Genomic DNA, 12573 nt, shown 5'->3' on the forward strand with positions numbered 1-12573 from the left:
AGAGAAAAATCCATACTCCAGGTCCTGGAGAACACAGCTAACATTTGGGTCAATGCAAGGGCATTAGCACATTGTTGGTGACAGGACAACATGAGGTGATTGCAGCAGCTTAAGGAAACTGGAGGAGGAGGAGGACAGGGGTCCTGGGTAATGCTGGGAGGTGGTGGGGTGGGTAAAGACAGCCCAGCAAGAGCCCTCAGGTATGCACCTGTGTGTCCCACCAAGGGAGCAGGGGTAGTGGAAGAGCTGCAAAGTCATCCGAGCACAGGATGAAGCAAAGGGAAGGAAATCCCCACAGGCTGCCCAGCAGAGCCTCCTAAAATCAAGCTATCAATAGCAGTTTTTAATTAAACATTCCAAACTCTTTTCTTCAACGTGTGCCTTTTTTTTTTTTTTTTTTAAAAAGAATGACTGCAAACAACTAATCACACTAGAGGGACCAACAGCTAATTCTTCTGCACTGCGTGTGTTGAAAGAGAAAAATACCAAGAGTCTTATAAAAACCTGGATACTCAGATGGTAACGGCACTGGTTGCGGCACAAAATTTTTTAGACACAAGTCAGAACCCCAGAGCAAGCAAGAAAATATTGAGAAATTGAGATGGAACTGGTTGAGAAGGAAGAAACAAACAGGGATGTGAAGACGGTTGCCTGCATTGTCGCCAACTTCTGCGGCGGTTCTGAGGAAATGTCACATAAAAACCTCATCTTTTTGCAGGATCTGCCGGACTACCTGTGCTTCCCGCTTCTCCATGATGGTGATTTACTTTCCTAAGGTAGCAGAAGCGGGAGGTCTTGCAAGTAAAGGTCTGCAAGGCCAAGTCTCCTTCTTGCTCCTCAAGGGAGTCATTGCGGGCAACCACCCTAACCACGGGGCATTTTTAGGCTGGGGAATATTTTAACGAGTGAGAAATAGAGAGCTGGTAATTGATAGTGTGTGATTTTCGGTTTTCCCCGCTGTAGCTGTGATGATGGTGGTGGGTGGTCGAGCCCCAGCAGCGTGTGTGTGTGGCACAGGGCTCCTCTGGGATTTCCTATGATGCGCGGTGCGGGGCTGACCACATGTAGACCTGGATGCCACCCTGCTCCTTTCTCAGCTAGGTCTGGGAGATAGCCCATGCCACAGGGAAGGCAGATCCTCTGCGTCATCCTTCTGTGCCATCTAGTTGCTTTTCCCAAGGACTTGAGGCTGAGGTCCCTGCACACCTGGACTTGGAACTGCTGGGATCAGTCAGCCCGTGTCTGATGGGCTTTCCCAGCACAGGGGGAAGGTGTCCTGGGTATATAGACACCAAACTTTTCCCAAGACCAGGGCCCCAACCCCAGGTCATGGAAAGACAGGAGCAGCCACGGAGCTGTATGCTCCCAGAAGCCACCCCAAGCCCAGCTCTCTGGCACCTCTTTTCCATCGTGGGCCAAGCCACACTCACATCCTTACCCGTCTACATCAGTAGAATTGCAACAACTCAAAGAATCCAAATGACTGCTTGTGTAGGCTGAGGAGGAAGGAAGGGAGGGTTTTTTAATGGCTTTTTTTAAATAAACATCTGTGAAACATTATTACGAGAGCCTGCTCAGGATCTGTGTTGGGATCACACCAAACACCACGCTACACCAGGGACGGAAGGTGCTTGGTACTGATGTACACCTGCCAAAAACACCCCTCCTCGCAGTGCCAGGGTGCAGAACAACCTTCCTCCTTTGGAGCTGTGCCACTGCCACTTCCCACCACCAGTGAGGCATGGAGAGTGCCCAAGACATCTTCCCAGTGCCCTAGTGGGAAGACCAACATCCCTGCCAGGTCTTTGGTGAGGGGACCTCACCCATGGGCAACGACATCCCAACCCAACCTCTACACCCTCCACAACCAGCGCTGGGATGAGTGATTATCTGCCCTACCACACGTTGAACGAGAAGCTTCTCTGCAATCATGCATTCTCCGAGGAACTCAGTGCTTTTCTGCTTTTTTTTTTTTTTTTTTTTTTCATATTTTTGATTATATTTTTGGAGGCCTTGGATCGCATCAATGAGGTATTGCTGCTCCCACCCCACATGTGTAAGAGAAACGTACTCAATCCTACACAGCCATTAAATTGCAGAACTGGGGATTAAACACCAATATCTCCTCTTTCAGTGGTCTGGAAAGAAAACAAAGCTTCCAGTGTGTTTCTGGTGTTGATCGTGTAGTTTGGCAACAAATCGTCCATGTAAGGGCTCTGGAAGCCACACACAGAGCCTTGCCCCAGTTGTCACAGGGAAGTCCTTGTCACGCTGTTTCCATGTGTTTGGGAGAGTTTTTCTGCTATTTTAAGGAAGGAGTTCGTGCCTCAGCACATGGTAAAATCCCGTGCGCCGGGCTGTGGTTACAGAGAGGAGAAAACAGGGCTGGGGAGGAATCAGCTTGTTCCAGTTTAATCGCAAGTAGTTGCATGTAATTGGGCACAAGTCCCTGCCACTTGTAATAAAGGCTCGGGGCAGGGACAGCTCTCATTTGCTCTTGAACTAAACCACAGGGCAGGAAACATCAAGGGCTGAAGCTCGCACAGAGGGTGAATGTCCTCAGCCAGCTCCTCAACAGCTTTAGGAAGTGGGCATGTGCACGCCGTCCCTTGAGGAGGGGTGTTGGGACCACAGCTGTGGTCCCAATGGACCTGGAAGCCCCCTCTGGGGCACAAAAGTCCTTGTGCGTGTCCTCAAGGTGCAGGATGGCAACAGGTAGGGTCTGGCAGGGATGGGAAACACGTGGCCATGGGATCATGGCACTTCCCTGAGGCCACTCACCTTCCCATGCGTGTCCCTGCCAGGAGGGGTTTCAATGACCTTGCCTGATGCCTGCAAACATGCGCACCTCAAACAACCCAGCAGTGACCTCATTAGCAACCCCAGCCTTCAAGTGTCCAACTGGCTTCTCACGTCTTCCAGATATCCCAGTTTTATTGGCCAAAAACCTCTTTATACTGACTACAATGGGCCACACCACACTTTACTGCCCAGCAAGCCATCACTCTCAGCCTGCTCCCTCTTCATAGAATCATAGAATAGAATCATAGAATCATCCAGGTTGGAAGAGACCCTTGGGATCATCGAGTCCAACCATCTACCCTTCACTACAAAGTTCTTCCCTATATCATATCCCCCAACACCACATCTAAACGTCTCTTAAACACATCCAGGGATGGTGACTCAACCACCTCCCTGGGCAGCCTGTTCCAATGCCCGACCACTCTTTCTGTGAAAAATTCTTTCCTAATGTTCAGTCTAAACCTACCCTGCTGGAGCTTGAAGCCATTCCCTCTTGTTCTGTCATTAATTACCTGTGTGAAGAGACCAGCACCAACCTCTCTACAGTGTCCTTTCAAGTAGTTGTAGAGAGTGATGAGGTCTCCCCTCAGCCTCCTCTTCCTCAGACTAAACAGTCCCAGCTCCTTCACCCGCTCTTCATAGGATTTGTTTTCCAGGCCCTTCACCAGCTTCGTTGCCCTCCTCTGCACTCGCTCCAGCACCTCGATATCTCTCTTGGATTGAGGTGCCCAAAACTGGACACAATACTCGAGGTGTGGCCTCACCAGTGCTGAGTATGCCTTCATCTGCAGGCAAAATGTTGCCGTAACACCCACAAAGATTTTCCAAAAAGATTTCTCCTTCTGTAGCAATCTCCATCAGAGGATCCCAAACTACTTCTCTGTGTCTTTGCAGAAGCAGTTCTTCAGCAGAACTGCTCTTCCCAAACCCGTGTGTCCGGCAAGGGATGCAAAACGCTCCTTGAAGCCAAGACAAGATGTTGGACTTTAATGGAAGCAGCAGCGGATCTGATTTAATCTGCTCTGATGGACTGGAGGAATTCATGCCAGGTATCTTAGAGGCTCAGGCACCATCATCCCTGGGAGCATTCCTCAGAAGGACAGTTTTGAGTTATGCCTCTCAGTTGCATTTTGACATGTGGCAATTAGTTTTCGTGACACACTCTCTCTCTCTCTCTGGAGAGAGAGACATAGATATATATAAAAATTGCAGTGCTGTGATTTTTGGTCCTTCAGCCACTTCAAATGCATAAACCACATTGTGCAATGGTAGGTTTTTTTGTGCTTCTGCAAGAACCATTCAAACCCTGGACTTAAGTTAGGTTTTCTGAGGAAGTCATTGAGAAACCGGACAGGGTGACCTAACTTCTCGAAAACAAAACAAAAAAAACACAAACCGAAAAAAAAAAAAGAAAAAAGAAAAGCACCCAAAAAAAGAGATCTGGGGAAAACATCCTGTGCTGAGTGTGCTTGGAGACATGCATGGTCAGGTCAGCTCTGTCTTAGGGGTAAAAACAAGTCCTTCAGCAGTTTAATGTGAAATAGAAGATTGGAAGAGAGGATTTGCCCTCTTTGCAGCCAGGATAACGCCTGGCAATGCCAGGATAACGCCTGGCAATGGCTTCATCGAGGCTGGTCCCAACCTGTTGCGATTGCAATCGTCCCTGCAGCCTCCTGTGATGCTGCTCTGACCTGGAGGGATCAGTCAGGGTTTCCCTCCTGAGCTCCAAGCAGAAACCCAGCCAGCAGGGTGTCCATCAGGAGCAGAAATAGTCTCCACCAAAATCCCTCTCAGGGTGGGCTCCGGAAACCCTTCAGAAAGCACTAGATCAGCAGATACAGGCAGTTTCAGAGCTGCCCCATCGCCCTGCCCAGGTCTGCAATATTCTCCATGAAGAGTTTCCTCTACATCTACCTTCATGGATACACTTGCTCAGTAAAACAGAGGTTGATTCCGCTCACAGCCCCAAGCTGACCTTGCACCTTTAGGTGCAAGGCTTTAACCTTTGAAGTTTCAAATCCCTTTAAAATATCTCTGCATGGAAATAAAAAAATCTATGGGATTTTATTTTTAAAGAGAATCTTGCTGGCACGTAAAAACAAAACAGCTGAATGGACTGAAAAGAGGATGGAGGGGAGAAACATGAGGACTGTGTGGCACCAAGCTCTCCCCCACTCCTGTGCCTCCAGCTTCTGCTGCTCTGGTAACCCTTGGTGCCTTCTTCTGAGCTCAATTCCCCTCTGCCACAAGGTGATTAAATTCACCAGCATTTATAAAAAAAAAAAAAAAAAATGCAAAAAACCAAAATATTTGCCACAAAAGCCCCAGACAAATCTTCACCCTTGAACACTGGCTGTCATATTTTGCTCTACAACCTGGTGAGACTCCCTAAGGACTCAGATAATTGGTTTTCAACTACAGTCAATATAGCACTAAATTGGTGATAATGTTGCCGCTATCGATAAGGAGCCCAGAGAAGCTGTGGCTGCCCCATCCCTGGAGGGGTTCAAGGCCAGGTTGGAGGGGGCTTGGAGCAACCTGGTCTGGTGGGAGGTGTCCCTGCCCAGGGCAGGGGGTGGGACTGGATGGTCTTTAAGGTCCCTTCCAACCCAAACCATTATATGGTTCTATGAACCAAAGGAGAATGAACCAGCCTGTGGTTCTGCAAAGAGCTTCTCAAACACTCAGCTGGAGATGACCTGAGATTACCCTGAGTCCAGCAAAACATTGCATTGCCTTAAGACATCTCCCACCAGAGCAGGTTGCTCCAAGCTCCATCCAACCTGGCCTTGAACCCCTCCAGGGATGGAGCAGCCACAGCTTCTCTGGGCAACCTGGGCCAGGCTCTCACCACCCTCACAGCAAAGAATTTCTTCCCCACATCTCATCTCAGTCTCCACTCTTTCAGCATAAAACCGTTACCCCGTGTCCTATTGCTACACTCCCTGATAAAATCTCATCTCCCTACTTACCAAGTCTCTACCAATTCTCCTAATTAAAGGAAACCATAATTTCCTGCACACGCCTGCAGTGACATGCTAAGAGAAGCTCCTGTTAAATCATGTGTGTGCATACTGCACCTCTACAAAGAAAATCCCCAAACCTGTGGCTGCATAACAAGAGAAAAGGCATTTTCCATCTTGTTCTCCACTTCTTCATCCAGCAGCTTTTGATCTGCTCCCCCATCGTACCGCCTCTGGCTCCCCAGTGTCTCAAGCTCCCACTTCACAGTGGGCTATTCCCACGGCAAACCACTCCGTACCTGTCCTGCTCTGAAACAAGAGCATCTTGGAAGTTGATGCTCACACGCCAAACGACATGCTCCATTGGACATAGCAGTTGTCCTCCAGCTAGACCAACAGTTGGCTTAGTTTGGCTTTCCTGCTTCCTTGTGACATGTGAGAAAAGAGCGCAAAAACTTCCAAAAGTTCCTTTTCATAGAAAAGAAGGTGGAAATATGAACTTGTTCCTGATGCAAGCTGAGCACTTGCTTTTTACGACATCACTGGAGTCAAGGTTGATTATTATTTCCACTTCACAGATGCTTGTCTTACCTAAATGTTTACACTTTTAAGTGTTGCTACACTTCTCCAATAGTACCTTGCGGCAGACCACCAGTTGCTCAAGTAGTGTGACCATACCATCTTTGTTACATGGGATTTTTTTTAAAATGTCACTAGCACTATACAAAGAGAAAAGGATTCCCCACCACCTCCATATCCAAGGATCACGGATCCTTCTCTGCAAACAAGGAGCTGAGGAGCCCCTATGGTGCCAACAAAGCCAAGGGTAGGAAGTAAGAGGCCATGAACATCTGCAGGCAAGCTCAAGGTTGATGTGCTAATCTCACACAGGCAACACTGGTCCCACCACCAGAAGATCTCAGCTTCTACTGCATCCAGCCTCACACCTCTTCCCAGCTTTGAGAAGGGGAGAAAAAGGGACCTTCAGCCAGGGTTCCCCATGGCTCAGTGGTTTGGGTGCTCCAGGACAGAGGAAACGTGGCACCATGCCCATGTTTGTGAGTCGAGCTGGTCCTCTCCCTTCCCTGGGCAGCCCTCTGACCATCAGACTGCTGTGTAGAAGTGACCAACCACCTCCTGCCTCCTATGGTTCCCACCACAACCAACTGCAGAAGCTTCTCCAAAGGGTTTAATGAAGCCCACTCCTCTGGCTGCCTGTACTGGACCTGGCAGAGCTCTTGGGTGGAGGAACCATCTCCCTGCATGACCCCAGACACCCAAAAGCAAGAAAAGGTGGAGCCGGATGAACTTACATTAGGGTCAGGTGGCGTTGCAGGGCAGATAGCCTAAATCATTGCATAGGACACGTGTTTTCAGTGAATAAGTTCAAGCACGGGCAGGGTTTAAGCCAAGTAGATGTCATTTCTTGCCTAAATGGGGACTAATACCCAAAACTTTGCAGACTGCTGCGTGCCAAGCTCCGAGAGCAAGCATTGAGTCCTCCCTTTCCTCCACTTCTGCTGCCCCCGTTACATACATGCATTTACCATGAATATCATAAAAAAATTATTTCCAGGAAGACTGAAGCTCATAGCTACTTTAAGATCTGGGAGGTGTTCTTCTCGAAGGTTTGCTTTGGGCTCTGGAAATTTCACTGACAGAAGCTCAACACGAGCCGGCAACGTGTGCTGGCAGCCCAGAAAGACCCCCCGGATCCTGGACTGCATCCCCAGCAGCGTGGCCAGCAGGGCGAGGGGGAGGATTCTGCCCCTCTGCTCTGCTCTGGGGAGACCCCCCCCCAGTGCTGCCTCCAGCTCTGGGGCCTCAGCACAGGAGAAACATGGACCTGTTGGAGCGGGGCCAGAGGAGGCCTCAGAGATGCTGGGAGGGCTGGAGCCCCTCTGCTGTGAGGACAGGCTGAGAGAGTTGGGGGGGTTCAGCCTGGAGAAGAGAAGGCTCCGGGGAGACCTTATAGCAGCCTTCCAGTCTCTAAAGCGGGGGGCTCCAGGAAAGCTGGGGAGGGACTCTTGATGAGGGAGGGGAGCCATAGGAGGAGGGGAAGGGTTTGACACTGAAAGAGGGGAGATGGAGATGAGATGTGGGGAAGAACTTCTTTGTTGTGACTTTGGTGGTGAGAGCCTGGCCCAGGTTGCCCAGAGAAGCTGTGGCTGCCCCATCCCTGGAGGGGTTCAAGGCCAGGTTGGAGGGGGTTTGGAGCAACCTGGTCTGGTGGGAGGTGTCCCTGAATGGAACTGGATGATCTTTAAGGTACCTTCCACCCAAGCCATTCCATGATTCTATGATAAGTTAAATACCCCAGAAGCTGAGAAGTTAAACTTGCGTTGCGACATCGCTGTCCCGGCTGCGCATCCAGTGACACTTCTGTCCTGGGGGGCACCCCATCCTTTTCCAAATATATTTTGTAAACAGAAATCCTTCTGCAGAAAGCTAAACTCCTCTTTACCAGGCCAGAAATCCAAAGGGGAGGGGACAATTAGAGAAAGCAGGAGGTATTTACCTTGATACTGAAGAATGGGTTCCTGCAGAGTGTTTTCCGGGACTGATCCGGGCAGCTCCTTGTTGTAGCCGTGCTTGTCATTCTATCAGGTCTGCTTTATCCGCCTGCCAAAATAAATCATTCGGCACAATGCTAAGTTGCTCTGCCTCCATCCGCCTTGCTCAGCACAGCAGAATCCTGTCGTGCTTTGCAAACACCCACACGGGGTCCTCACTGGCAACTATTAATTATTCCCATTTTTTTCATTTTCTTTCAGCATTCCGCTTCTGCAAAGCGAAAGAAAAGCAACATGCAAAACACTAATGTGCTCATTACCAGGGCACCTGAGGGGTTAAAAATTATCAATCATTTCATTCCAAAGCAAACAAGCAGCGCTGGGCTGGGATCTCGGTGTCCCTAAATCCCAGCCACACCAGAGCCTAACTGGAGCCACTGCTGTTCCACATGATCAAGGCCAATATTGTTTAAACCTTATCTTGATGGGTGATGTTTAACGTCATTATCGATGAATCTGAGTGATGGGGCAACCAGTTGGCAGGAGATGCAAGACTGGGAGGAGAGACCGACACAGCCGATGGTTGTGCTGCCATCCGTACAAAACTGGAGAACCTCAGGAAGTTCAAGCAGGAGAAGGGCAAAGTCCTGCCACCGGGGACGAACAACCCCAGTCACCAGCACAGGTTGGGGTCCAACCAGCTCCACAGAGAAGGACCTTGGGTTGAAAATGAGCCACCAACCCTCCCTCTGAGCATGGAAAGCCAGCTGGGTTGCATCAGGAGTACTGTTGACACAATCTCCAGAGTTCCCTTGAACCTCAGCCATTCTGTGGTCATTTCAACACTCCTAGGAGGAAGAAGGGCAATCTTTACTGTCCCAAACTGTGGGACGCTGATTGCTCTGATTGACCCCTTCATATCCTTGAAGCACAAAGGACATCTTGGCTTCTTTTTGTCTGGTATCAACCAGACACTTAGATTGACTGTCCTAATAAATTAACAGATCTCCAGACCTCCCCTAATCCCATCCTGAACCCCAGCCACAAGGAGCATCCTGGGGTCTTCATGAGGTGCCTGGGGAAGGCTCTGGTCTTCACTGTGCTGCTGTGAATCTCCTTGAGCCTTATTTCCTTCCCCTTCTTTCCTTCCTTGCAGCTCCACAAACCCCAGAGCACCTTCTCTGATTTGGTTAGATACAGCTGAGACCAGGATCCATCCTCTGCATTATGTACTAGTCCTGCCTCCAGCTCTGGAGTCCTCAGCACAGGAAGGACATGGACCTGTTGGAGCGGGGCCAGAGGAGACCACGGAGATGCTGGGAGGGCTGGAGCCCCTCTGCAATGAGGACAGGCTGAGAGAGTTGGGGAGAAGAGAAGGCTCCGGAGAGACCTTGGAGCCCCTTCCAGTCCCTCAAGGGGGGGGCTCCAGGAAAGCTGTGGAGGGACTCTTGATGAGGGAGGGGAGCCCTAGGAGGAGGGGGAAGGGTTTGACCCTGAAAGAGGGGAGATTGAGATGAGATGATGAGATGATGAGATGAGATGAGATGAGATGAGATGAGATGAGATGAGATGAGATGAGATGAGATGAGATGAGATGAGATGTGGGGTAGAACTTCTTTGCTGTGAGGGTGGTGAGAGCCTGGCCCAGGTTGCCCAGAGAAGCTGTGGCTGCCCCATCCCTGGAGGGGTTCAAGGCCAGGTTGGATGGGGCTTTGAGCAACCTGGTCTGGTGGGAGGTGTCTCTGGATGGAATTGGATGGTGTTTAAGATTCCTTCCCACCCAAACTATTCTATGATTCTATGATTCTATGATATTGATCTATAGGAAGCTTTATTGGCTTTCTGGGTATGTTTACAATAAGCATTATACAGTGACACTGGAGTTGAAGGTCAGCACTACGGAGTGAGAAAGATACCCACTGCATTGAAGAGATGGGAAAAGAGGTTGAGAAGAAAAACCCAGCTGGGCATTAGCTCAGCTCTCGGTGCTGGAGCAGCCTTGGGTCAAGGGTGAGGGATCTGCCCAGACATGAAGAACCCACAAAGGTGAGGACAAGTTCACCAGCTGCAGCTGAATTCATGTTTGCTGCTCATGGGATGCAACTGGTTTCAGCTCCTCATCAGACAGGGCTGATGGTTGCGCCAGGATAAGGCATGCAGAAGAGTGCACATGAGATCAAGCAGCTTTGGAGATGCCGGTTGGCCAAATCGCCTTCCCAAGAGACAGCTACAGACAACCACAGCTCTGCCTAAACGAGGTTGGGTTTTGGGGACAGTGGGCTTGAGGCAGGAGGCACAGACAGCTCCTTCCTGCAGGAGAGGGTCATAGAATCATAGAATCGTCAAGGCTGGAAGGGACCTTTCAGATCATTGAGTCCAACCATCAACCCAGCACTGACAAAACCGCCACTAACCCGTGTCCCTCAGCACCACATCTACCCAGCTTTTAAATCCCTTCAGGGATGGTGTCTCCACCACTGCCCTGGGCAGCCTTTTCCAATGCTTAATAACATTTTCAGTGTAGAATTTTTTCCTAATATCCAATCTAAACCTCCCCTGGTGCAACCAGCCCTTCTCCATCCCTCCATATGCTTGCTGGGTCTCCGATGGACCAAAGATCTCCTGTCCTGCCTCTCACTTTCACTGAATTTCACTGAATTTTCACTGAATTTTTTAGAGTTGGAAGGGACCATAAAGATCATCTAGTCCAACTCCCCTGCTGAAGCAGGATTGCCCAGAGCATGTCAGAGCATGTTACTCAGGACTGCATCCAGGCGGGTCTTGAAAATCTCCAAAGAAGGGGACTCCACACCCTCCCTGGGCAGCCTGTTCCAGGGCGCTGTCACCCTCACCGGAAAGAAATTTTTTCTCATATTTGAGTGGAACCTCCTATGTTCCAGCTTGTGCCCGTTGCCCCTCGTCCTCTCACTGGCAACCACTGAAAAGAGTCTGGCTCCCTCCTCCTTCAACCCACCCTTCAGATACTTATAAGCATTGATAAGATCTCCCCTCAGCCTTCTCTTCTCCAGACTAAAGAGTCCCAGCTCTCTCAGCCTTTCTTCATAAGGGAGATGCTCCAATCCTTGAATCATCCTCGTTGCCCTTCGCTGGACTCTCTCCAGTAGTTCCCTGTCCCTCTTGAACTGGGGAGCCCAGAACTGGATGCAGTATTCCAGTTGTGGCCTCACCAGTGCAGAGTAGAGGGGGAGAATGACTTCCCTCGACCTACTGGCCACACTCTTCCCTATGCAGCCCAGGATTCCATTGGCCTTCCTGGCCACAAGAGCACACTGCTTGCTCATTGTCATTTTGCTGTCTACCAGGACTCCCAGATCTTTCTCTTCAGAACTTGACTCCAGCAGGTCCACACCTAACCCACAGCATTTTCGCATCTCCCCTGGCAGAATCATTCCACACTTGCTTTCTGCCTCCCAACCACCACCTGAATTTCACCACGTGAAGAAATGTAAATGGGTGGGAAAGCTCTACACACACACCCCCTCCCTGCACCGCTGACCCCTTTCCCTTCGGACCTGCGCTCCCTCTCCCTTCCTCACCGGCTGCATCCGTGGAATGAAGGATGCGCGGGAGGACGATGCCTTTGTTGGGTTTTTAGTAACCCAGGCTTCCTGCTCAGGAAGCCGTATTGTTTGGAGGCATGTTAAACCCATTAGGTTGTTGTTCATTACACTCTAATAGACGTTTCCATTTCAGCGGCATCTGGAGGCTGTACAGCAAATGGGGTGAAAGGCTCTCCGTCATTATTTTGCGTAATTCTATTATTTCCCCCGCGATGAGAGGCAAAGGAGCAAGTACCGTAGCCTCAAACCAATTAACAAATGCGCGGGCTGACGTAAATTCGAGCAAGAGGAGACTGTCTTAACTGTGGCGTTCATACAACCCTTAAGTGCAGGGCACAGGAGGGGTAAATTCAAGAGGGGGACCTGCGTATGGCCAGGTTACGAGCTCCACAATGTTCTCTGCAAAAAAGCAATTGTTGCCCTCAGCCCCATTTCAGCAGGACGAGATATTGCCACAAGAAAATACAGGAGGGGATCAATAAAGTAAATTCAATCGTAAATTAAAACCTCCATGAAAAGCTCCCCCGGAACCTCTGGAGGGTTCAGCAATGCCGGAGTGAAAGCCCCTGCCTGTCTCCGGACCACGGTGTCCAATATTGCCTGTCTCTGGGACCAGACCTGTGGATGAATTATTTGCAGCTACCGACTTTGCTGCTGGAGCCTCTTGAAAGCTCAGGGGCTCCACAGAGCGGGGAAAAAAGGGTGCCAGGGTAG

General features: G+C 50.0%; 1 protein-coding gene across 1 annotated transcript in view; it reads right to left on the reverse strand.

Annotated features, from left to right (window-relative positions):
• SLCO2B1 (solute carrier organic anion transporter family member 2B1) overlaps positions 1–12573 on the reverse strand; it is a 71586-nt gene that overhangs the window by 45942 nt on the left and 13071 nt on the right. The window contains exon 2 of the mRNA XM_074147471.1: positions 8284–8387. Coding sequence (XP_074003572.1) covers positions 8284–8364 — 81 coding nt within the window. The 5' untranslated portion in view covers positions 8365–8387. The remainder of the gene's footprint in view (positions 1–8283; positions 8388–12573) is intronic.

The sequence above is a fragment of the Numenius arquata genome, chromosome 1 (assembly GCF_964106895.1).
Source record: "Numenius arquata chromosome 1, bNumArq3.hap1.1, whole genome shotgun sequence".
NCBI classification, from domain to species: Eukaryota; Metazoa; Chordata; class Aves; order Charadriiformes; family Scolopacidae; genus Numenius; species Numenius arquata.